At 34.6% G+C, this 26,767-nt stretch overlaps 1 protein-coding gene across 1 annotated transcript in view; it reads right to left on the bottom strand.

Annotated features, from left to right (window-relative positions):
• Positions 1 to 26,767, bottom strand: part of HCN1 (hyperpolarization activated cyclic nucleotide gated potassium channel 1) — a 392,613-nt gene that overhangs the window by 34,572 nt on the left and 331,274 nt on the right. Inside the window, exon 6 of the mRNA XM_049648096.1 lies at positions 14,130 to 14,370. Within this exon, the coding sequence (XP_049504053.1) occupies positions 14,130 to 14,370 (241 nt within the window). The remainder of the gene's footprint in view (positions 1 to 14,129; positions 14,371 to 26,767) is intronic.

The following is a 26,767-nucleotide window of genomic DNA, read 5'->3' as shown; positions in this document are numbered from 1 at the left end:
ACCTCTTTCTTTGAAGGTGCCATGAGAAAAAGAACAAATATTAATGCAAGTGATTCTGGAAAAAAAGTGACAAAATAAAAAAGAACTGTGTTATGGAAAAGATGTATATTATAGAATTAGAGGAGATTAAACAAACATGAGAGGGTTTTCAGTTTTAGTTCTGACATGTTTGGATGTTCTTATTCCCTTTGAATGGAATAAAATAAAATAAAATAAAATAAAAACAAAATAAATGGAGAGATAGTCCATACATTTAGACAAGAAGATATAAACTTAAAGTGTCAAGATGTCAGTTCTTCACAGTTTGATCTATAGATTCAATTCAATCCAATCACAATCCTAGCAAGTTATTTTATGGATTATTGATAAATTGATTCCAAGTTTATATGGAGATGCAAAAGACCCAGAATAGGCAACATAATATGGAAGAAGAACAAAGTTGGAGGACTGACTTACTTCAAGACTTACTATAAAGCTACAGGAATCAAGATGGTGTGGCATTGGTGTAAGAATAGACAGATCAGTGAAACAAAACAGAGAGCCCAGAAATGACATCTTTAGATATAGCCAAATAATCTTTGGTAAAGAAGGAAGAGAAATACAATGGAGAAAAGATGGTGTCTTCAACAAATGGTGCTGGGACAACCAGACATGCACACACACACACACACATACACACACACACACACACACAATAAAGGCACAGCCTTTATAGCATTCACAAAAATTAACTCAAAATATATCATAGACCTAAATGTAAAACACAAACTATAAAACTCCTAGATGATAACATAGGAGAAATCTAGATAACCCTGGGCATGCTGATGCCTTTCTTAGATACAATACCAAAGACACAATCTATAAAAGAAATAATTGATAACTTAGACTTCATTAAAATTAAAAACCTTTGTTCTGCAAAGAAAATGTGAACAGAATAAGAAGACAAGCCACAGACTGGAAGAAAATATTTGCAAAATACACATTTGATAAAAACCTTTTATCTAAAAATATACAAAAGTCTTAAAACTCAACAGGAAAAAAAAAACAACTTGAATAAAAATGGACCAAAGATCTTAACAGATACCTCAATTAAGAATATATACACATGAGGCAGCTCTTTCTGCCCCTGGGCCCTGTCCCCATGCTTTAATAAAATCACCTTAAGAAAAAAAAGAATATACACACTGGATAAATAAGCATATGAAAAGATGTTCCACATAATACGTCATCAGGTAAATGTAAATTAAAACAATAAGGTATCACTATAGACATATTAGAATGGCTAAAATCCAGAACACTGACAACACAAAATAAATACTGGTGAGCATTTTGAGCTACAATAACTCTCATTCATTGCTGGTGGGAATGCAAAATAGTATAGCCACTTTGAAAGACAGTTTGGCAGATACTTAAAAAACTAAAAATACTCTCACCATATAATCTAGTAATCACACTCCTTAGTATTTACCCAAAGGAGTTGAAAACATGTCCACAAAAAACTTGGATGTTTATAGCAGCTTTATTCATAATTGCCAAAACTTGGAAACAACTAAGATGTTTTTCTGGAGGTGAATGGATAAATACACTGTGATACATTCAGATAATGGAATATTATTCAGCACTAGAAAGAAACAAGCTGCCAAGCAATAAAAAGACATGGGCAATCTTTAAATGCATATTACTAACTGAATGAAGACTATCTAAAAGGCTACATATGGTATTATTACAACATATGATATGTCTGAAAAGGCAAAACCATGGAGGCAATAAAAAGTTCAGTGATTGTTGGGCAGATGGAGAAGAAATAAATTGGGAAAGCACAGAGGACTTTCAGGGCAGTGAAAATACTTTGTATATATTACACTGATGTATATATGTCATATACATTTGTCTAAAATCATCAAATATATCATTCCAAGAATGAATCCTAAGGTAAATCATGGACTTGAGGTGATTATGCTATATCAGTGTAGGTTCACTCATGGTGCCATTCTGGTGAGTGATGTTACAATGTGGAGGCTGAGCATGTGTGGGGGCACGGAGTTAAGTACATGGAAAACCTCTGTACTTTCCTTCCAATTTTGTGGTAACCCTAAAGCCGTTCTAAAAACCACAGTTTTTAAAAAATTAAATGATTGTACAGAAATAACCCGTTGCATATATGATCAAATGAGCTTTAACAAGGGTGACAAGATTATTTAAAAGTAAAGGACAGGGGTGGCTGGGTGGCTCAGTCGGTTAAGCGCCTGATTTCGACTCAGGTCATGATCTCGCGGTTTGTGAGTTCGAGCCCTGTGTCAGGCTCTGTGCTGACAGCTCAGAGCCTGGAGCTTGCTTCGTATTCTGTGTTTCCTCCTCTCTTTGCCCTTCCCATGCTCATGCTCTGTCTCTCTCTGTCTCTCAACAATAAATAAACGTTAAAAAATTTAAAAAAAAAAGTAAAAGACAGTCTTTTAAATAAGTGGTTCTGGGAAAACTAGATATCCATCTGCAAAGAATACAGTTAAACCAATACCTAACACTACAGATAAATATTAACTAAAAATGGACCAAAGACCTAAATGTAAGACCTAAAACTATATAAAACTCTTAGAAGAAAACATGAAGGAAGCTCCACAACATTGGATTTGGCAATTATTTTGTGGATAGACATCAAAGACACAGGTAAGTAAAGAAAACACAGATAATTGGGCTTCATGAAAATTAAAAAAAATTGTACATCAAAATACAGTATCAACAGAATAAAAAGGCTCATAAAATATTTTCAAATCATGTATGCAATGAGAGATTAACATCCAAAATATATAGAAAACTCCTAAAAATCAACACCAAACAACCTGATTCAAAAATAGGGAAAGAATCTGAATAGATATTTCTCCAAAGAAAATATACAAATGACTAACAAACATGAACATATGCTCAACATCACTAATCATAAGGGAAATGCAAATCAAAACAATAATACGATACCAAGTCACACATTAGGAAGATTACTAGCAAAAAACAAAAAAAACCACACAAGGTTAAAAACATGGAAAAATTGGAAGACTTGTGTGCTGTTGGTGAGAATGTACAATGGTACCATCACCATGGAAAACAGTATGAGGATTCCTCAAAAAAAAAAAAAAATGGAATTACCATATGATCCAGCAATTTTACTTGTGAGTATATACTTAAAGGAATTGCAAATGGGGTCTCAAAGAGATATTTATACATCCATGTTCATAGCAGCACTCCACAGTAGCTATAAATGTGAGTCACCAAGTTGTTAGCTAATGAATGAATATGTAAGATGTGCTACAGACATACAATAAAGCATTATTCAGCCTTAAAAAGAAAGAAAATTCTGACGTATGCTACAACATAGATGAACCTGGAAGACACCATGCTAAGTGAAATAAGCCAGTCACAAAAAGATAAAGGCTATATGATTCTACTTATATGAGATACTTAGAGTAATGAAAAAAAAAATCACAGAGACGGAAAGTAGGATAGTGATTGCCAAAGACTGGAAGGAAAGGGGAAATGGGGATTTATTGTTTAATAGATGTAGAGTTGCGATTTTACAAGATGAAACGTTCTAGAGATGGATGGTGGTACTGGCAGAACATGTGAGTGTGTTTAATACCACTAAAGCATACACTTAAAAAGAGTTAAGATGGCAGGTTTTATGTGTGTGTATTTTGTCACAATAAAAAAATATATATAAAAAAGTATAGGGCGATAGAAAGATAGATAATATTAATACCAATCAACAGAAAGCTAGAGTAGCTGTATTCATTTTGGACAAAGCAGATTTCAGGACAAGAAAAAAATACCAGGAATAAAATAGGGCACTACACAATGGTAAAGGGGTCAATTCTCCAAGTAGATATAACAATGCTAAACATGTATGCACTCAACAACAGAATGTCAAAATACATGAGGAAAAACCTGATGGTCCTGCAAAGAGAAATAAGAAAATTCTTTATTAAAATTGTAGACTTCAACACCCTTCTTTTATTAATTAGTAGATCAAGCAGGCTAAAAATCAGCAAGGACATAGTTGGTTTGACCTGAAGGATCAATTAATGTGATCCAATTGACATGTATAGAATGCTCCATCTAATATAACTAGTATACATTCTCCTCAAGCTCATATGAAACATCCATCAAGATACACAGCCATAATATACAACTTAGCAAACATAAAATAATGGAAACCATACAAAGTAAATTTCCAGGTCACAATGGAATCAAACTAGAAATTGACAATGAAAAAATATCTTGAAAATACCCAAATATTTAAATAGTATATAAGTAAGGAAGAAGTCTCAAAAGAAATCAAACAGACATTTTGAGCTACAGAAAAATAAAATTTGACATCAAATTTGTGGGAGGCAGGAAAAACAATATTTAGAGAAGAATTTATAGCATATAGCATTAAATACATGGAAGAGAGATATATATCAGCAATTTAAGCTTCCATTTTAACAACTATAGAAAGGAGCAATTTAAGTCTAAAGCTAGAAGAATATGGAAATAATAAAAAATTAGAGTAGAAATCAATAAAACTGAAAACAAAACAATGGAGAACATCAATGAAAGCAAAATCTAGTTCTTATAAAGATTTTCAATTTTTTTTTCTAGGAAAGTTAATGAGAGACAGAGAGGGAAAGAGGGAGACAGGGAGAAAGAACACAAATTATCAACATCAGAAAAGAAAGTGATAATCACTACTGATCCTGGAGTAATTAAAAAGGGGTAATAAAAGAATACAACAAACAACTTTATGTCTATAATTTGAAAATTTAGATGAAATGGAGCAATTCCTGGAAAGTATAAACTAAACTCACACAATGAGAAATACATAGATGAATAACCTTATATCTATCAAGGAAATTGAATCAGTAATTAATAACCTGCAAAATATGAATCACAGATGTTTTCACTAATGAATTCTGCCAAATATAAAAGGAAGCAACAATATCAATTCTCCACAATTTTTTCCAGAAAACAGGAGCAGAAAGAACACTTTTTATTTCATTCTATGAAGTGAAAATTATTTTTTTAATGTTTATTTATTTTTCAGAGAGAGAGAGAGAGCACGTGAGCTGGGGAGGGAGAGAGAGAGAGAGAGAGAGAGAGAGAGAAGATCCAAAGCGGGCTCTGTGCTGACAGTGGAGAGCCTGATGCGGGGCTCAAACTCAGGAACCGTGAGATCATGACATGAGTTGGAGTCTGATGTTTAACTAACTCTGCCACCCAGGCACTCCTGAAGTGAGAATTATTTTCATAGGAAACGAAATGAAACCAAACCAAAAAACTACATTACAGGAAAGAATAAGTACAGAGTTATATCTCTTATGAACGTAAACAGAAAAATTGTGATCAAAATATTAGAAAATTGAATCCAACCATTTTTACACATTTTAATACATTTTTATACATTGAAAATTATTTCAGGTATGCAAGGCTGGCTCAACATTCAAAATCAAATTCAATCAATGTAACCTACCACATATATATATATATATATATATATATGTATATATATATGTGTATATATGTGTGTGTAAAAGAAATAACTCTTGGGGATCCTGGGTGGCTCAGTCACTACAGCATGCAACTCTTGATCTCGGTTGTGAGTTTGAGACTCACTCTGGGCATAGAGATTACTTAAATAATAAAAATACAAAAATATATGTAAAAAAAAAACTCTCACAGAAGTGGTAATGGGAAAAGTTCCTCAATGTGATAAGAAATATCTACAAAAATTCAAAATCATTTTTAATAGTGAGAAATTATATGCTTTACTCCAAAATCAAGGGGAAAAAATTCTCTACAAGGACTAAGATCAGGGCAAGGATGTTCTCTCTCACTGCTCCAATTCAACATATTACTAGAAGTCCTTGCCAGTTAAATAAGAAAAGGTAATAAAAGGTATATGGATTAGAAATAAAGAAATATCACTGTTTCTGTTTGTAGATGACAAGATTATCTATGAAGAAAATCCCAAAGAATTGACCCAAATCCCTAACTGATAAGTGAGTATAGAAGACCACTGAATGAAAGGTTAATATATAAAACTAAATTTCCTGTATTACAGAAATTAACAATTTGAATTCGAAATTAAAAAACCCACAATTTTACATATTGTAGGATTCCAATTATACGACATTTGGACAAGAAAAAAACAGTGAGATAGTAAACAGATCAGTGGTTGCCATAGGTTAGGGAGCAGGAGAATTGAATAGGTGACACACACAATTTTTTTTTTTAGGTGGTAAAACTAATCTGTATGATATCATAATGGTGAATAGAGGACAGTAAGCATTTGTCCAAACCTATAAAACTTTATAGCACAAAAAGTAAATCATATGTGGTATGCAAATTAAAAAAATAATTGAGGAAGTCAGAAGTTCTCAGAGTAGAATGCAGAATGTAGCAAAAGAATATAAATGGATTATAAATATCGAAACAATCTCACTGAGGGGATTGGGGAATAAGATACTGACCTAAGCATCTTTGCAAATGAGTGGAGAGGCAAAAAGAGCTTAACATTAGATTTATACTCCAGTTGATAAAGTTATTTCCTATGGATGTACAGATTAACAATTCTGAAACCACTATACAGGTATACTACAACTGAACAATTAAGTTAATATATAGTGGAAACCAGATTTCTTACTTTTTTCTTAAATATTTATTTATTTTTGAAAGAGAGAGAGAGCATGAGTGAGCAGGGGAGGGGCAGAGAGAGAGAGAGGGAGACAGAAGACCCAAAGCAGGCTCTACACTGACAACAGAGAGCCCAATGTGAGGCTTGAACTCATGAACTGTGAGATGATGATCTGAGCTGAAATCAGATGCTTAACCAATTAAACCACCCAGATGCCCCAGATTTCTTACTTTTGAGTGAAATATTATAGATAAACAGGAAAAGAAGGTCAAAAACAATCCATGTGGTAATGGATTAGAGTTGGAAATATCAGTATGAGCTCATATTTAGCTTAACATGGGTACAGATGGATACACGTAGAAATATTTATTATAGATATGTGTATATACACGTTAGTATATGAATATATAACTCTTTGCCTTGTCATCTGAGAGGGTCTAGAAGTAATGATAGCCCAGTAGTAATGAGTACACCTGGTGTCCAGATCTTTGTTTCTAAAATTACTCTCCAATGAACAGAACCAGAGATCCTTGGTGGAATGGCTGAATCTATGACTGGGTAGGAAATATACAAAATGAGCCAGGTGCATTTTACAACGCTGGAAAAAAAATCTCAACAAGACAGAGAAAAAAGTCCCAAACTCACAATAACAGGAGTGTTTCAAAGGTACACAGGGGCCAATTGAAAGAGGTCCAAATGGCCAAAGCTGGAACAATTTGAGCAATACAATTAATAACGTAGGATTGGACCCTTGTGCACTGTTGGTGGGAATAAAACCAGGTGCAGCCACTGTGGAAGACAGTATGGAGTTTCCTCAAAAAATTAAAAATAGTAGTACCCTACAATCCAGTAATTGCACTATTGGGGTATTTACCCAAAGAATACAAAAACACTAATTCAAGGGGATATATGCACCCCCATGCTTACTGCAGCATTATTTACAATATCTAAAACATGGAAGCAGCCCAAGTATCCATCAATGGGTGAATGGTTAAAGATGTGGTATATATACAATGGAATATTATTCAGCCATAAAAAGAATGAAATCTTGCCATTTGCAACAAGACGGATGAAGCTGGAGAGTATAATACTAAGCAAAATAAGTCAGTCAGAGAAAGACAAATACTGTATGATTGCACTCATATGTGGAATTTGAGAAACAAATTCTAACAAAGGAAAAGAGAGAGAGTGAAACCAAAAAGCCGACTCTTAACCATAGAGAACAAAATGGTTACCAGAGGGCAGGTGGGTGCAGGGATGAGAGACAATAGGTGAAAGGGATTAAGAGTACACTTATCTGGATCGGCACTGAGTAATATATGGAATTGTGGAATTACTATATAGTACACTGAAACTACTGTAACACCATATGTTAACTATGCAGGAATTAAAAACAAATGAAAACAAAGTAGTATTGGATTATAAACCAAATTATAAAATATTCATGAGTCCATACTTATATATAAAAAAGGATTTAATAAATAAATAAAAATGTAAGACAGTAAATAAATATCCCACTTAGAGTAATTTCAAATAATTTATGTACATAGTCTGTTCTTAAGAAACTGGAACATTATTTCCCAGTCCTTAGTCATCGGCTATGCTTAGTGACTCTCTTTCAAAGAGGGAAGTATGGAATGAGGGGGAAAAAGAGTAACTTTACAGTGGAGAAGCCTGACAAACACTATCTCTATCCAAGTGATCAAGGTTAACATCAACAGTGATAAGACATATTGATAGTATATACCTTGGATATTATGTGCAGATAATGGCACTTTTTGTGTATAATCTTCCTTCCCCCCCAAATTTATCCCAATCTAATCATAAAATCATCAGGCACATCCCAACTGAGGGACATTCTATAAGATACCTTACTAATGTTCCTCAAAATTGTGAAGTTCATCAAAAACAAGGAAAGTCTAAGAAACTTTAAAAACCAAGAACAAACCAGAGGACATTACAAGTAAATGGGATCCTGAATGAAAAGAAGATATTAGGTTAAAAATTGGAAAATCTGAATGAAGTGTGTGCTTTATTAAGTACTTATTAATAATAATGTATCAATATTGATTCATTAATCGTGACAAATGTATCATAGTAATGGTAAATTTTAATAATAGAAAACTGAGTATGAGATATATGGAATTCTCTGTAATCATTTTGTATTTAAAACTGTTGTATCTAAAATTAAAAATTAAATGTTTATTGAAAATATAAAGGGAACTATGTATACATATATATAATGTGAAAATTATCTGGAATCTTCTGGGGATTTTTTTTTCATGCTGATATTTGGATCTCAACATCACTCAATTCCATCAGAAACCCTAAGGTAAAATTTTGGCCCTGGCACCAGATTTTTTCTTAAGCTTTTCGGTATTATGAACAATTGAATTAGATGAACTAAACGATTACTCATAAAGAAGTAGAAACCTGGAGTACTTTAATAACTATAGAAGACAGAGAATCAGACACAAGTGGCTTTATTCATGAAACCAAAGTAGGCTTCAAGTAACGGTAATGCCTAGGTTGTTTAAACTTCCTTAAAATAGAGAATACATTTAAAAAAAATTTTTTTTAACGTTTATTTATTTTTGAGACAGAGAGAGACAGAGCATGAACGGGGAGGGTCAGAGAGAGGGAGACACAGAATCTGAAACAGGCTCCAGGTTCTGAGCTGTCCGCACAGAGCCCGACATGGGGCTCGAACTCACGGACCGCGAGATCATGACCTGAGCTGAAGTCTGACGCTTAACTGACTGAGCCACCCAGGCGCCCTGAGAATACATTTTTAAGAAAGTTTTCTTATTCTCTCCAAGAAGTAAATAAAACCTGATATCCAAAATCAGCTAGGGGATCACAAAAATAACCACCATAACAATAAATAACAGCCCCAATTTCACCTATAAACAGAGATGCTACAACGTGTTCAAAATAATAAATCAGGACAAACTAGTTTTTATCCCATTAATGATCTTGTGACTCAACACAACGATATCCATTACTATAAACTGACTTTACTAATAGTGTAATCCACTTAAACCTAGGGAGGTAAGTGTCACAGTCTTTGTATAAAACCTTAATCATACTAGCAAATATAACCGTATAGTAATTAAAAGCTCCTCTGAATTGACAAAATGTACGTCAAATGTAAAAATACATTCTTAATGCATAATAAAGCTTCCAGAAAGTCCTTTCTTGATGTTTCTTCTACATATTTATCACACCCCCATTAATTGCCTCAAAATGTTTTCCCTCCCAAACTTTCCCCAAACTTGGCCTGTACATGTATGCTTTTATTTCTTACCCCATCATTTACCCTTTTTTTCTTTATTGGAATATTGACTCTCTGTACTTCCTAAAGTAGAATTTTTTGGTTCTTAGCTTTTCCAAATGTCTTTTTTCCTTTGCACAATCTGCACAAAAGTCTAAGGGGCTGATGAGGCAAAACAGAATCATGACAAAGACAAGTAGGAAGAAAGAGAAGCTGGAAACGTCAAAACTATGAGTGAGAGGGAAAGTCAAGGAAGCTAATTACCTTGAATTGATATATTTTAGTCAGCCACAACAGGTTAATGTATAGGAACCTTATGGTTATTTTGATATATTCCAAAAAAGCATTTAATAAAATTCAAAACTTTTCCTAGTTAATATTTCTTAACTGTTATTGAAGAAACCTTCTTAAACTCAGCATATATTTATTTTTCTATGACAAAATGGAATTCATTGCCTTTTTCTCAACTGTTACTAACCTGACTTAAATGCTTTTTAAATGATTACTGATTTTGTTTTTTTAAGGGACCAGATACACTGGCTAGTCTCTAATAAACAAATAAAAATCTGTCTCCAGTCTAGACTTAGTGAATCAGAATCTCTGATGGGTGGGACCTAAGCATCTTTGGCTTTAAACAGCTCTCTGATGATTCTGATATACACATTGCTTACCATCAAGTATTGGGGGGAAGATAGGCAACTACACTATTAATTTCAGTATGAAGTAGACTGATTCTAGGATTCTGGAAAGCTATGAGAGGTACTATGGAGACACAATGGTGGGAAACATTGCTTCTGACTGAGAAGCCTTCTAAAGATGGCATATTATAAAGTCTGGGAAGGATGAACGCAAAGTAATAAGGATCGTTTATTCAATACCTCACTTACGAGAAGAGAAAGAGCTTCACTTGGATCGCCGCTTACAGGATAAACCTGTGGATATGTGAAGACAGACTTCTTGTCTTTTTCTAAGAAAAACATTTCAGTTTCCTAGTGTTGGGAAATATTTAAACATTAAATTTGCAACGTCTTGATACTGTAGTACCAGAGGCCTATTATTAATCATTAAGTTTCTAATGTTTCAACAGAATTGGCAGAAACTAAGAAAAGTGTACATCTTCTTTACCCACTCATCCATTGAACATTTGGGCTCTTTCCATACTGAGGATTTTCCTTTTTTATTGAGATGTAGTTGACACATTATGTTAGTTTCAGGTATACAACTATAGAGAGCAACATGGGGTCAAGCAGTTACTCATGTCAAGCAGTAACTTAGGTCAAGCAGTGACACAAGAACCAAGGGCATTGCAGCTAAGACCAGATACCAGCCGAAACCAGCTTGAGCTGACAACACACTCAGAACCGATGCTCAGCAGAAACAGAGGAGGTCTGCAAAGGCCCAAGACTTGTTAAATCCCTTTAAAAAAGGAAGAGTTTGGTAGCAACCTGTAAGACTTTCAAGACACTGACCATTTCGTGTGTGACCACATGAAACATGGACGATTTGGAGGCAGTGGCCACCAAAGGCTCTGATCGATTGATCTCCGAACAGAACAGAGAGCCTCCACTGCTTGGACATAATCAGCGGCACATTCTGAGAGCTGACCTGGACAGACCTAGGCTCTATGTCAACTGTGCGTCCACAGACTGATTTCATGTTCGGTTTTGTTATTTCCCTACCCCCTGTTCTATCTGTTTGATGTGTTGCTTGTCTTGTGATTTGCTTTGTGTGACATGTACAAAGCAAGTTAAACAAGTAGTGAAATGTCATTGAGTTTGGAATCGTGAAACTGCTTTATAATTATATTAATCTTGCTTTATGATTGAATAAAGCTGACACTGTAGAAAGACACAACTTGTGTGTGTGCCTTCATAGCGTGCTCATGACAACATACTTTGAGATTTGTATATACTGGGGAATGATCACTACAATAAAGCTAGGTAACATCTGCCACCATATATAGTTATAAATTTTTTTTTTCTTGTGATAAGAACTTTGAAGATCCACGCTCTTAGCAACTTTTAAATATGTAATCCAGTACTATTTTCTGTTGTTACAATAGTGTATATTATATCAGCATATTATTAAAGAAATATTTCAAAGTTTTGCAGAAAGGATAAAATCTTCCATGAGTGATGGTGATAAACTTGTCTCTTTGGGGGAAAAATACAGAATCTTGTCTCATACTATACTCACAAATATAGGCAGGATGGATTAATACTAAAATAAAAATATAATTCAAGTATGTATAATCATAAATACAGTAAATTTTAATCAAATAGTAATAAAATGTTATAAAACCAAACAAAATAGAGGTAAATATGGAAAACTTTTCATAATTTTGCAGAGTACAAAAGCCACTTAAGGAACACAAAATCTCTAATGCTTTAAAGGAAAGGAGAGGCAAGTTCAAATCAAGTCAATAATAATGAAGATCAGAATGACAAAAGGAAAGTTAGTGATAGTTACAAAAGAAACAACAATCTTGAAGAAAATAGTTAAAGCCTATCAAAAATATATTAAGAACATTTCTGTAAATTGGTTTTAAAAAGGTAAAAAAGGGGCGCCTGGGTGGCTCAGTCAGTTAGGCATCCAACTTCGGCTCAGGTCATGATCTCACAGCTCGTGAGTTCGAGCCCCGCGTCGGGCTCTGTGCTGACAGCTCGGAGCCTGGAGCCTGCTTTGGATTCTGTCTCCCTCTCTCTCTGCCCCTCCCCCACTTGTGCTCTGTCTCTCTCTGTCTCTCAAAAATGAGTAAATGTATTTTTTTAAAGGTAAAAAAATATTAGAAAAATATGCAAGGAATAAACAGAAAAAATAAAGTACAAATAATATATATGAAAATTGCTTCAACCTCAATATTAATGATGAAAATGCACACTTAACAAGAAGGGGATGCCGTTTTTACTTAGAGGGCAAAAGTAAAAATGAATTGGTAAGGCATGTAGAAACAGGCTGTCTCATCAAAGAAACAATTTGGTGTTTGTTTTAACTTAAAAATATGCAGTCTTTGACCCAGTTATTCAACTTCTAGGCAAGCTTTATACATGTGCACAAATATAAATATATATCCTATAATAGTAAAACTTGGCAACAATTCAAATATTCAGATTTTTAGAAAGGAAAATTTCTACTTGTGATGGTTAGTTTTATGTGTCAACTTGACTGGCCATGGGGTGCTCAGATTGAGCGTAATTTTTGGATGTGTCTGTGAGGATGTTTTCAAATAAGATTAGTATTTGGATCAGTGGACTCAGTAAAGGAATTTGTCCTCCCCGATGTGAGTGGGTAACATCCAATCCACTGGAGGTGTGAACAGAACAAAAGCAGGAAAGAGGGGGAGTTCAACCCTCTTTTCCTATCTCACTACTTGAGCCAACATCTCATCTCATTTTCTGCCCTCGGACTGGGATGTACATCATCAACTCCTCTGGTTCCCAGCCTTTGGAACCAGATTAAATTATACCATCAGCTTTTCTGGGTCTCCAGCTTGTAAATAGCAGATCATAAGACTGGTCAGTCTCCATATCTGTATAAGCCAGTTCCTCATAATAACTCTCCTTTTGTGTATATATTATCCTATTGGTTCTGTTTCTCTGGAGATCCCTGACTTACACATCACTCAACTAGTATACTTGTAAGTATACAACTAGAAGTACTCTTGCAACTACATTCTGGCTAATCAGATATAGATAAGCAGTGATAGTGACAATTGTGAGCACACCCCTAAATAGAGAAATTGCTCACTCTTCAATTCTCTCTGTGCCGCTCTCCCTCTCCTGCGGGCCATATCAAACATAATGGAGAGGAACCAGGTCCTCTTGTATAAATGAGAAAAACACTCTTGAGGATGGCAGACCAATGAAATTAATGAAATCTGGGTCCCTGAAAACTGTCCTGGGGAGAGCCATCTGACCCTCCTGGGATTTCCGTGTGAGACAAAAATATACTTTCCATCTGGTTGAAGCCACTGATAAAAAGATACTTCAAGTGATCCAGTGGTAAATGTACAGCCACTAAATGTGTGACACTGAAATGTGAAAACATGCCATTATAGACACTTTTATCGGAATTCAAATGCGAATTCATAGTCAAAAGCCACAAATCAGCATTCTGACATCTCCAAAGTTCTGATGAAGAGACATAAGCAAAGCAACTTATACTTCATCTCAGTTGCATTTTTTCCCCACTAACCTCCAAAGTAGGAGCCATCTGTCAGCTTCATTTCTTTACTGGATTTTGTGATGACACCAGCAACGCCATGTTGAATGAAATACATCTTTTTACCCACAGCTCCTTCTCGTATGATATAATCTCCAGGTTGAAACACCTCAAATCTCAACTTGCTCAGCATGGCAGTCACAAAATTGGGGTCCGCATTAGCAAACAGTGGCATTGTGGCCACTAGTTTCCGACAGTTGAAGTTGACTATCTCCTAAAGACGGCAAGAGTAAAGAAATATTAAGAGAGATATTAATCATATCAGGGAGATAAGCACACTTAAATTAAAATCTATATATAGCACAGTTTTGCAATTTAAATTCAGAACCAAAGATACATAAATTCTAATAATCTGCATATCTCTTCAAAGCCAGAAATCATGGTTTATTTTGGTGTTGGAATTTTATATTCGCAGCACCTAGTATCGTATAGATATATATTAAACATTCAGTAAATGTGAATTAAATATGTACATCTTATCTTTTATACCTTCTCATCCCTTTGCTATACTCTACATGAAATTAGAACTCAAATGTGGAAGAGTTTCAGTCTCCCTTTGATCTTATTTTACGAAGAAAAGAAGCCACACTACCTCCTATTAGCTATAATATTGCTGCTCCTGTGCTCCGCTGTATTGTTGAGTGATCTAACTTGTACCTACTGACCAGAATTCTGAAACAAAGGGCCAGTTGCCAGACAACAAATTTTTTTTTGTTAATGTTATTCACATTAAAGTGAGGACAATGGAGTGTGCAGAGAAAGGTTACCCAAGAAGGCTCTAATTTAACTATAACCTATTATTGTAAATTCAATCTGTTTCTGGGATAGATCAGAAAACCACTCTTTTCAAGGCCTCCTGGGTTTCCATTGGAAGTCTTGGAATGGAGGGGCCATATGTTCTTTCTCCTAAGTTGTTTGTTTGTTTTATTTCTGTAACCAAGCAATTCTCAATTAGAAGATTTACATATTTGATTTCATTCTGTAGATTCTGGTCCAGATTATACACAGTGCTATCTCCTTAGGCTAACATACAGATATGGGACCAACCATTTTTAATCTTGCAAGTTAGATATGTAAAAGGATAAACAATAGGAATCTAAATTTTACCACAATGCCGTTTCTCAAAGCTTTCTTCTCCAATAAACCCCAAGGGAAAAGGGTTAAACCTGAATTTGTGATCTCGTTTAAGAGATGTAGAAACTGAAGGAAACCCTGTTAAAAGATGGGAAAAGGGCAAAAAATATTTGGAGATAGTAGCAAAGGCTGAGATCTGAATTATTTCTTTGGGAAAATATACAAATTTATAGAGTAAGGCTGAGGGAAAAATGTTTCCTCTATCTTCATTTTTAAAAATATTTATTTATTTTGAGAGCAAGAGAGTGCACGTACTTGAGCAAGAGAGAGCAGGGGAGGGGCAGAAAGAGAGAGGGGGGGAGAATTGTAAGCAGGCTCCATGCTGTCAATGTAGAACTTGACATGGGACTCCATCCCAAGAACCATCACATCATGACCTGAGCCAAAATCAAGTGTCAGAAGCTTAACTGACTAAGCCACCCAGGTGCTCTGAAAGTTTCCTCAATCTTGTTTTATAAAATGACCCGACCTTATCTTGGAATAGGTAAAAAAACAAAAAAAAAAACAAAAAAACAAAAAAAACACAACTTCCAGCTGATATAGAGGGCACAAAATTTCGGGTCCATCACAGAAAAAAAAGGTATTTCATCCTTAATCATATCTTTGGAGTTCAGTAGAGCAAAGAAGAGTCTCTAATGGTGAGGCTTCATGGAGGATGGTAAAATATTTAAATGTCAGCTGTAACAAGCAAACAGTAAACATAGCAACAAAAAACAAGAGAAAGATATTACATGCAACACCCAAGCCTAAATAATGCACAGCTGACTCCATGGGTGGCTGTCCATTGACTCGTGGTCAATTTTAACTAGGGCTGAAGTGCCGTGGTGGGGGTGGGACTAAAGCAGGGTTCAGCCCTTACTACGGTAAGTCCTTAGTAAATATGCATGCATCCATGTATGGAAGGTGGAAAGAAGGAGGAAAAGAAGAAAAAAGGAAAGATGGGAGGGAAGGAAAGAAGGAAGATGGAGTTTCCACGTGGAAAAAAGTGCTCACAAAAACGAATTTTGTTCCCATTGGTAAGTATTTACTTAAAACTGTTAGAAATCTTTCTCAAGAAAATCACTTGAGAAACAAGTTTCTTGTGTATAAAAAACCGTGTTTTTTATTATTCAAAATACTTCTAAACAAAATGTCATGAAGATAAGAGGTGAACCACTCAAGGCACTCAAGCTAACCACATGAGTTGAAGGAAGACAGAGTAGGTCATTAAAAGGACCAGACTGATTGAGGAATTAATGATTCCACATGTAAAATGACAGAAGAATACTGTGTAGGAAAGTGAAAATAAGTCAGGTTGCAGAGAAAATAAGAATTTTCAAATAAAAATAATAAGGCAGAGAATCTTTTTATCTATGTTCTTTGACTTACACTACACAATTTTTTCTCTTCATTGTTCTCTTATGCTTTATTTTAGAAAATAATTGGAAGTATATATTTTATAAACAATTTAACTGTTCTTTATATGAATAATTCTTTTTCTGTGATGCACTGCACATTAAGGTATACCTATTGTGACTGCCTTGATTATAACACTGTGGGGATAATTTCATATTATTGCTATTGCTTAAAGGAATCCAGTAATTTTCTCTCTCTCCCTGTGGAAATTTTACCTCCAATGTGACTACAATCAGTTTGAAACTGTAAATTCTAACAAGTATTTGATAAGAAAAAAAAATGTAATTAGACAGAAGGTGATTTGCATTTAAAAGCCCTCTCTCCTCCCATGAAAGTTGCTTGCTTGGAGGGCATATAGTTTAATGGAAACACTCATGTGAGTGTAGAAGTGAAGCAAAACTTTTAAAAGCTCTTCTCCATCAATCATATTTCTTTATAGCACATTTTTTTAGGGAACATATTTAATTAAGTTATTAATATCTCTCCATATGTAAAACAAGACTTTTAAAGCTCCTCCTCCATCAATCACAGTTCCTTATAAGCACATTGACTTTAAGGAAGACACATGATTAAGTTATTAATATCTCTAATTTCCATCCAGATTCTTTATGGCACTTGTTATAATGAGCTATTTTAGCAACATGTCTGGCCTGAATGAAGAGTATTGACCATATGCTTTAAATTGAGGAAAGCTCCATTCCTAAGAGAATCAGACGTAGCCCTGACCTTAATAAGGCACTCCAAATTACTAAGCTTACTATCAACACTTTAAAAAAATGTAGCTACCTCTTCCCAAAGCATCTTGTAGTAACAAGTACAGACGTACTAAAAACCAACCAACCAACCAAACAAATACAAACATCAACCAAAAAAAAAAAAAAAATCCTGCAATGATGAGAGTTACTCATAGGGGCCAAATGAAAGAGCTACCAATGGCTAAAGCTTCAACAATTTGTGTAACAAAGTAAATGATGTAGTACTGAATTAATCCCAAAGTATAAACTAAATAACTATAAGATTATACCTACATAATTAAACAACTGAGTAATTTAAACAGACAAATCTGTTCAAATTCCAAATACACTTTTACCTATTAAATAGAAACATAATACAACAGTGAAGAATCCTGCATTTGATTCTACTTTGCCATGTCTGTTTACTTCAGATATCAAAGTCTTTCATTGTTTTGTCTTGCTTTGCTCTCCTATGTCATAATTATTTCTGTTCATTGTTTAGTCACAGAGGACTAGAATATTTTTTAAAGTATAATATAGACAGAGTAAAGAGCACAGATTTTAAGTGAACACAAATCTTAAGTGAATTTTTCACATGTATAACCACCCGATCCCCATATAGGGGTTATCGGAAAGTTTCCCTTTATTTCCTTTTCCAGTTCACACCAGAGGTCCTGCTAAGCTATTCTGATTTCTATCACCATAAAAAGTTTTACCTGCTCGTGAACTTCAGATTAAATGGGATGATATACTCTGTAGTCTTTTGTGTCTTGCTTCTGTGTGATTCATCCATGTTGTTGGGTGGTGATAGTTCTTTCTTTTTATATTTCAGCCTATATTTCATTTTATGACTCTGCCACAGTTTATTTATCCATTCTACTTTTCATGACATTTAGGGTGTTTTCAGTTTTAAGCTATTAAGATACACCTGTTATGAACATTCTTGAAGTGCCATATGCACTGATTTATCTCTCTTTTTTCTTTTGGCTTTTTAAGTTTTTATTTTAATTTCAGGTAGTTAACATACAGTGTTATATTAGTTTCAGATGTACAATATAATAATTCAACACTTCCATGTATCACCTGGTGCTCATCACAAATGCACTCCTTAATCCCCATCACCTGTTTAACCCATCTTCCCACTCCCCTTCCCCCGCCCCTCTGGTAACCATCAGGTTGTTCTCTATAATTAAGAGTTTGTTTTTGATTTGTCGCTTTCTCTTTTTTCCCCTTTGCTCATTTGTTCTGTTTCCTAAATTTTAGATATGAGTGAAATCAGATGGTATTTGTCTTTTTTTGACTTACTTATTTCCCTTAGCATTATACTCTCTAGCTCCATCCATGTTGTTGCAAATGGCAAGATTTCTTTTTTTTTAATGGTTGAATAATATTCTAGAGAGAGAGAGAGAGAGAGAGAGAGTGTGTGTGTGTGTGTGTACATACCTTCTTTACCCATTCATCCACTGATGGACACTTGGGCTGCTTCCATACTTTGGCTATTGTAAATAATGCTGCTATAAAATATAGAGATGCATGTATGCCTTTGATTAGTGTTTTTGTATTCTTTGGGTAAATACCCAGCAGTGCAACTGCTAGACCATATGGTAGTTCTATTTTTAACTTTTTGAGGAACCTCTGTACTGTTTTCCACAGTGACTGCACCCACACTGATTGCTCTTGAATATTTATTTACCTTTTATTGGAATTGCTGGGTGATAAGGTAAGCTTATATTTAATTTTAGTAGATACTACCAAAAATTTTCTAAAATGACTGTGTTATTTTTCTTACATGTTAGTAATATATAAGTTCCAATTGTCTTATATCCATAGTAAAATTTGACGTTATCACTCTAATTTTAGCCATTAATAGGTACGCAGAGAGATCTCATTGTTTTACAGTTTTTTTCTCTTTGTAGTTTTATTTTACATTTCCCCAATGATTAATGTTGTTATGCACATTTTTGTATCTTACTGATCAGATGAATATCCTGTTTGGTGAAGTGCCCAGTCAAGTTTTCCTCATTTTCTTCCGGCTGTTGGAGTTCTTTTTATAGTCTTGATATGAGTTCTTTGTTGGGATATACATTGTAAATATCTTCTCCCAATCTATGGCTTGCCTTTTCATTCTTAGTGGTATCTTTTATCATATATATATATTTTTTGGTGAGCTGATTCCAGTTTGTTTAAGTTTATGACAATCAGGAAAATGGGATTTGAGATATACGGAGATTTCTTCTCTAAGTATTATTTTTTACCATAAATCAGCACTTAGGAATCATGCAAATTCTGAGACCCTGGGAGAGCTTAAGCAATATTTTGTTTGACTATTGTTAAAAAATAGTAATATTTTAAAGAATAGTGCTCCTTGAAGCACTACAATTCTTTACCGATAATTTAACCATTATTGTGGAAAGTTCCATTTTGTGAAACATTTAGATCTCCTCCATTCTACATTATTTTATTCTACATGGTATAGTTCTAAAATGTTTTAGGGACGGTAGCTATAAATGTAATTACCATCATTACAATAATGAATCACAGAGTAATCTTAACAAAACAGAGCTGCTGTTACATTGCTAAATTCCTACACCCAACACACCCTGTATTTTTAGACTCTGCAGAACACACAAGACCTTCCTTCTAAGAACTTATATCAGACATTCCAATGGCATCCAGACATATAGACTTCTATACTGACTTTAGACACAAGTAAATAAATATAGTCAAATCTATATCAACTGACATTTTGTCACCGAGAACATCCTATAAAAGAGTGCTGCTAATGTTGCCCTATTTTTTCCCCACAGTTCAGTTGCCTTGACTAGTAAGAATTAGAGTAAGTGGATGTGTCAGTTTTTTGTTTGTTTGTTTTTTAAGGTAGGGATAATTTTAAGAATGACATTATAAAAATAAGAGACAATATTTTTTGAGTTCCTGCTGGTTTCTAGGTTTGCTTTAAATGTTTTACAAGTATTAATTTATTTTATTGTTGCAAAATTCCTATACCTTAATTATTACTACTACCCCATTTTATAGAAGATACTGAGTAATGTGCCAAAGACTGCATACTTGTAAGGGGAAGAACCATGGTTTGTTTGCTGGGCAACCCAGCTCTTTAACTCAGGATTTTGATGGATTCTAAGAAGCCATCTTACTTTTGTACATATCTGGAATTACCAAAATCCTGAAGGTTTTGGTATTAACCATAATTTGTTCTTCTAAAATTTACACATTTTGAGAGCCTGACATGAACATTTGTTGATTATGAGATAGCAAACTGATGGCTGTGCACTTGACAATTATTTTTAAAAATCTAAATCTAAATGCCTTTATTTCCTGGAAAACAAAACAAGTTTTTATATAAAGAAAAGCTATTTTTCTTGGAAAGTAAAAGAAACTATTCAGGATTATTCCATGGTCCTTGCTCTCATCATAGTTCTCATGTAGACAGCATCAGTTTTAAAAAGGCTTCAAAGACCTGCAAAAGAGAACATTCTCCTCCCTGTTACTCTTTAGAGGAAGATGATAATCCTGTGGACATATTTGTGGGACTTCACTAAAATACATTTTACCAGGCTCAAATCCAAATTTAAAGAATCTGAACCTATATCTCTAGGGGATGTGATTCAAAATCTCTACTTTTAATAACACACTCCAAGTTATAAGAAGTCAGGTTTAAAAACTATGGTTCCTAAAATAAAGAATTATCTGAAAGTTTATACCTAGTTGAGGGAGGAAGATGTACATGTATATATTCTGTAGAAAATAATTGTAAGTAGTAAAATAAATATGGGTTTGTGTGTGTGTGTGTGTGGAGGGGTGTGTGTGTGCATGCACACACTCAATCTCTGATTTCAAAACCAGTTGGCTCTGTGCCCATAGAAAGTGACTCAGATTCTTCAAATCTTAATCTTTTCATCTGTAAAATGGAGGTTATAGCAACTCTATCAAAGATTATGATAATTATATGAACACAAGTAAAGCATTTAACAAAGTTCACTCAATGTTATCTGTTTTAACCACTGTAATTTATAGTTTACTAAAAAACAATGTTGGTTAAGATCAAATGAATTGTATAGACTGTATACTTTATAAACTTGTAAAGAAACAAAAGGTTCAAGGTAATTTTGTTAAGAGGATACTAATTCAGGTAAAAGAAAAAGTTGAGTTGGGGATTGCTTATTAAAAACCAAAGTTAAAGTGAGTGCAGAGGTTCAGAAGAAGAAAATGACAAGAAATTCTTAGGGTAGACTCAGTGAAATTCCCTTCTGGCTATCATCAAGAATAAAATATAGGATTCTTATAATAAAGGTGCTCTACTGATATAATAAATTCAGAAGGTGAATTGTACATACACATTCCATTATTTTTTTTTAAAAAAGGAAGCACATTGGGAAATTTAAAAACAATTTCCCCCAGCATTCCCAACTGGCTTATATTGATCTGGTGGTTTGCCTTCTAAATTGCAAGGTGGTTGACTGCATGCATAAGAAAATTGGCCCATACAAGCAGACCTTAATGCTTAAAAATGTTCTAAACATTTATCAAACGTTGACTACAAGTTAGATACTGCTTCAATTTCTTAAACTGAAAGCATTTCCCTTGATTTCTATGTTCTGTTAGGGAAAATTTAAGATAATCTATTTCTGTGGTTGAGATCATTTGTGTTTTTTTTTTAAAGAAAGTTTTTATTACAACTCCTAATTAATTTGAATCTCAAAACCTATGTAATATACTACAAAGCTAAGGAATACTTGCCTCTAGTATTTATTTTGGGGAAATTAAAGGGTTTAGAAATAGAAAAATGAGATTTGATGAATTAATACAGGATGCCTCGGTTTTAATTTATTGTAGTTTTCCATTTTATTAAAGAAGAAAGTAATTAAGCATTTTTGTATTACCAAACAGCTGCATGTAAAAAAATCTTTGCAAAAAATGAAAATACACATATCTCTTAAAATATATAAAAAATTTTGTATTCTCATCTCCTTAATAAGATTTAATGTGCTTGTGTATTCTCTGAAGACAAACTCTTATTCACCTAAATATAAGTGTAATCATAATATACATTCAATATTTGTTTCTTGTTTCCCACTTTTATAATATAAAATATTTCCCATTTTGAGACATGGCCCTCATTGCTGTCCTTTTTAATGGCAAAACAAAATTCCATGATTAATGGTTAATATCTTGTGTTAATCATAGGTATATTAAGAGAAACCCAATAAAAATACAGAGAAATAGTCTGCAATAGCCTCTTAAATACTGACATTTTTCACCATTACTTGTTTTGAAACCCAGCTATATCATTAGTTGCCAGATTAATAGTCTCTTTAAATTATGTTAAAGGTAATTAGCCTAAAATCTCTGCATATACAAATGGCCAATTATGATTAAGTGGCTTAAATGAAATCGGCCTGCTTGTAAAGGACGGATCAGAACAAGACGAATTCTGAGATGTACAAATTCAAACATTTTAATGTTTTCCGTTGTTACAGTTCTCACAGGCATCTAATTTGGTTTTGAGGTATTAAATCACATTTAAGCCTTATAATATGAATGCAAATGAAGTCTGAAATTAATTTAGTCTTAACATAGTCCCACTGATTTGCCTTCCCAGAACACAGGAACATATTGCTCCATTAGGTACCAGGCAGAATGACAGCAAATGACAGAAAATTCTAACACGCACTTAAATTTGATCATAAAGCAAAGAAAAAGAGGTAGAAGCAGATGAAACAAACCTAAATCACGGAATTGTATATTGGCAACATGCACGTTCACTGGAGACTTTGTATCTCAGCCCTACTGTGTGGTATCCCAGACTGGAGCCCTGGAAGATTTGTATAAACTCCCAAAGAATACAGCTCCAGCGGCCCGCAAGCTGAAAGCAAGTTGTAAGAATAGTTTGTAGAATAAGTGTTAAGCTATCTGACATGGTAAACACAGACCGACATGAACTGTCAAATATAGCAAATAAAGCAGACAGATGTCCAGAAATATGCTGAACTAAAAAATACTATTAAAACAGAACCAGCAGATAGTAAAGTGAAGTAGAAGACTCAATCTTGAGAAAAGGTGTTTGGAGAATTTGAGAAGAACCTATATTTGAAGAATTTAAAATAAAACCCCCATATATTCATTTTCATCATGAACACTCAGTAATAGAAATGATGTGTGTATAATAGTACATGTACATGTGCAAAGGATGGGAGGAAATCAGGCCAGGCCCTAAAGCAGGCAGGCATCCTAAGCTGCACTGAACATTCATTCACATGTCACTTTGGTTGGACTTGCACAGAGCACTGCATGTATTGCTAAGTGTTATGGGCTTAATTGTATCCTCTCAACATTCATATTTTGAAGCCTTGATTCCTAATACCTCAGAATGTGACCGTATTTGGAAAGAGGACCTTAATAGAGGACATCAAGTTAAAATGAATTCATTAGGGTGGGCCCTAATCCAATCTTCCTGGTGTCCTTTGGAGAAGAGGATGGGGACACACACAGACACTGGTGATACAATAGCACAGAGAAAAGACCATGGGACGACAGAGAGAGAGGCCATATGTAAGCCAGGAAGAAAGGTCTCAGAAGCCTCCAAATCTGCTGTCACTTTGATTTTGAACTTCTAGCCTTTAAAAGCGTAAAAAAAAAAACAAAAAAAAACCGAAACACACTTCTGTTGTTTAAGCTACGCCATCTGTTGTATTTGGTTATGGAAGAAACTACTAGAATGAAGTACGAGAAACTAGTACTATGAAACTACTAGAGCAAGTTAGGCTGGTAAAAGTGTGGCAGGAAGAAGGAAGCTGCTCCCTTCTGAGTATCTGCCAAGACATGGGAGAACCTCGGCTCTGAAAGTGAGGGAGGGGCAGGGGCAAGATGTATACACGACCCAGTTAGGGTCACTCTGAAGTGATGTGGAACGCAACCCACACACTGCAACAACTTCTGAGCTCTCTGGTCCGGGGATAAAAATCCAAAACAATATTGACTTCTACCGAGAAAGGATTTTACTTTATTTTTGTATCGAGTGTGAAGCATCTGGGGTATTCAGGTGATAAGAGCAGCTGGGAGGTGGAAATGGCTCTGAAGATCAACCCTAGAGATACAAGATTGGGTGCTATTTTATAAGATTAGTTTTTTAAATGTTCATAAAATATATATTTAGCTATTTGGTAGTTCTAACCATTCCTAAGTGTGCAGTTCACAGACATATTCACGATGTTGTGTAACCATTATCACATCTAACTTTTCCATCACTCTCAGCAAAAAGTCTGGAAACTCCCCCCGTCTCCCTCCCCTCAGTCCCTGGTGACTTCTATTTTACTTCCTGTTGCTATGAATTCACCTATTCCAGGAAGCTCATATAAGTAGAATTATACAATCTTGCATGGGACTAATGTTTGAAGGCCTAGAAACAAACAATGCCACTGGAAAAATCTCGGGAGGGGAAGGGAGGTAATGACCAGTGTTAGGGAAAATTAAGGAAAAGGCCCAGTAGTCTGGCTCTCCCTTATTCGAATAATACATACTATCTTTACCCCTCTTCCCATGTCCCTGATTTCCTTTCCATATCCTCACCAGCACTTGTTCTTGTCTTTTTAATAACAACCATTCTAACAGACGTGAAATGATATCTCATTGTGGCTTTAATTTGCATTTCCCTGATGATGAATGATGTTGAGCACCTTTCCAAATACCTACTGGGCATTTGAATATCTTCTCAGAAAAAAATATCTTAAACATTTTTTTTTAAGTTTACCCACTTATTTTGTGTGAGAGAGAGAGCATGCCTGCACACATGTGAGCAAGGGAGGGGCAGAGAGAGAGGGAAACAGAATCCCAAGCAGGCTCTGTGCTGCCATGGTGTCAGTGCAGAGTAGGATATGGGGCTTGATCTATCCCACCAACCCAGAGATCAGACCTGAGCTGAATCCAAGAGTCAGTCATACTTATCCGACTGAGGCACCCGGCGCCCTGGAGAGAAAAATCCATTCACATCCTTTGCCCATTTTTTGAATTGGACTACTTATCTTCTTGCTATTGAGTTGTATGAGTCCCTCATACATTTTGGATAGTAACCTCTTATCGGATGTGTGGTTTGCAAATATTTTTTTCCCTTCCATAGGCTGGCTTTTCATTTTGTTCATTGTGTCTTTTGCTGTGCAGAAGCCTTTTAGTTTCATGTCGTCCCATTTATTTACACTTGCTCTTGTCACTTATGCTTTAGGTGTCACATCCAAAAGTCACTGCCAAGATTGACATCAAGAAGCATTTTCCCTGTGTTTCCTTCTAGGAGTTCTATGGTTTCAGATTGTACACATAAGTCTTCAATCCATTTAGAATTTTAGTATGTAGTGTCAGCTTTTCTCTGGCAATTAACCATATATGAACCTTTTACATTTCTTGTATTTTCAGTAAAGTACTTTAACTTTCTTTTCATAGTTTATTTTTTTCCCATGTATTTATATCTTGTGTCTACAAGCATAATGGTAAGCACTTTGAGACTAAACCATATTGTATAATTTACCTTCCCGTCATGCCTGGATCAATGTTTTGCACATATTAAGAAACTGATAATTTTCTTTTGTCTATTTGTTTTCTAGAAACTAAGGATGCAAGAGAAAAATCTCTACACCAAAAGAGAGAAAAAGACACAATTTCTTTGGCAATGTGACCATGAGCAGGCCACTTGAAGAATTTTTCTAGCCTTTTGTTATTGTGCCTGTTACACGAATATCTGATAATTAAAAAGATCCTTGTATAATTTTACAATTCAGAGTCTAGTCTGTTTTAGTTAATCTTAACTAAACACATTATAGATGGAATCTTAAAAATCAACAAGTATGTACTTTAAAAAAAAATGATTGCAAATTGCTCTAAGTTAATACACATGCAGATTATGCTTTCTTCCTTAACAGTCTATTCAACAAATTAAAGGTCAGAAGGACAGTATTATACTCTCAGCCCAATTCATGTTCTGTGAAAATGAAATATACTGACGTCCTATATTCTACTGGGACACATGATCTGTACCTATTTTCAGCCCATGGCTCTTCACACTCCATTGTTTAAAAATAGATCAGTTCTGAACTTTGGAGACAGACTCAGAAGGGCATTAACCTCTTTCTCGACAGTTAAGTTTGCCATTTTGCTCTAATCGAATAAGTATAAATCTGATCATGTTAAAAATAGACCTTCTTCCTTTGTACACACTCCAACAGGCTCCCATAAGCAGAGGGGTATAGTTCACTGAATTTTTCTAATTAGTTTTTTTAGTTTTAAATATACTGCCTGCTTTTGCTAAAGCATTCATCAGTCTCATGATCATAACATTTCAAT

The sequence above is a fragment of the Panthera uncia genome (assembly GCF_023721935.1).
Source record: "Panthera uncia isolate 11264 chromosome A1 unlocalized genomic scaffold, Puncia_PCG_1.0 HiC_scaffold_17, whole genome shotgun sequence".
Lineage (NCBI taxonomy): Eukaryota > Metazoa > Chordata > Mammalia > Carnivora > Felidae > Panthera > Panthera uncia.
Note: the sequence above shows the minus strand (reverse complement) of the source record. Positions and strands in the feature narration are given on the sequence as shown.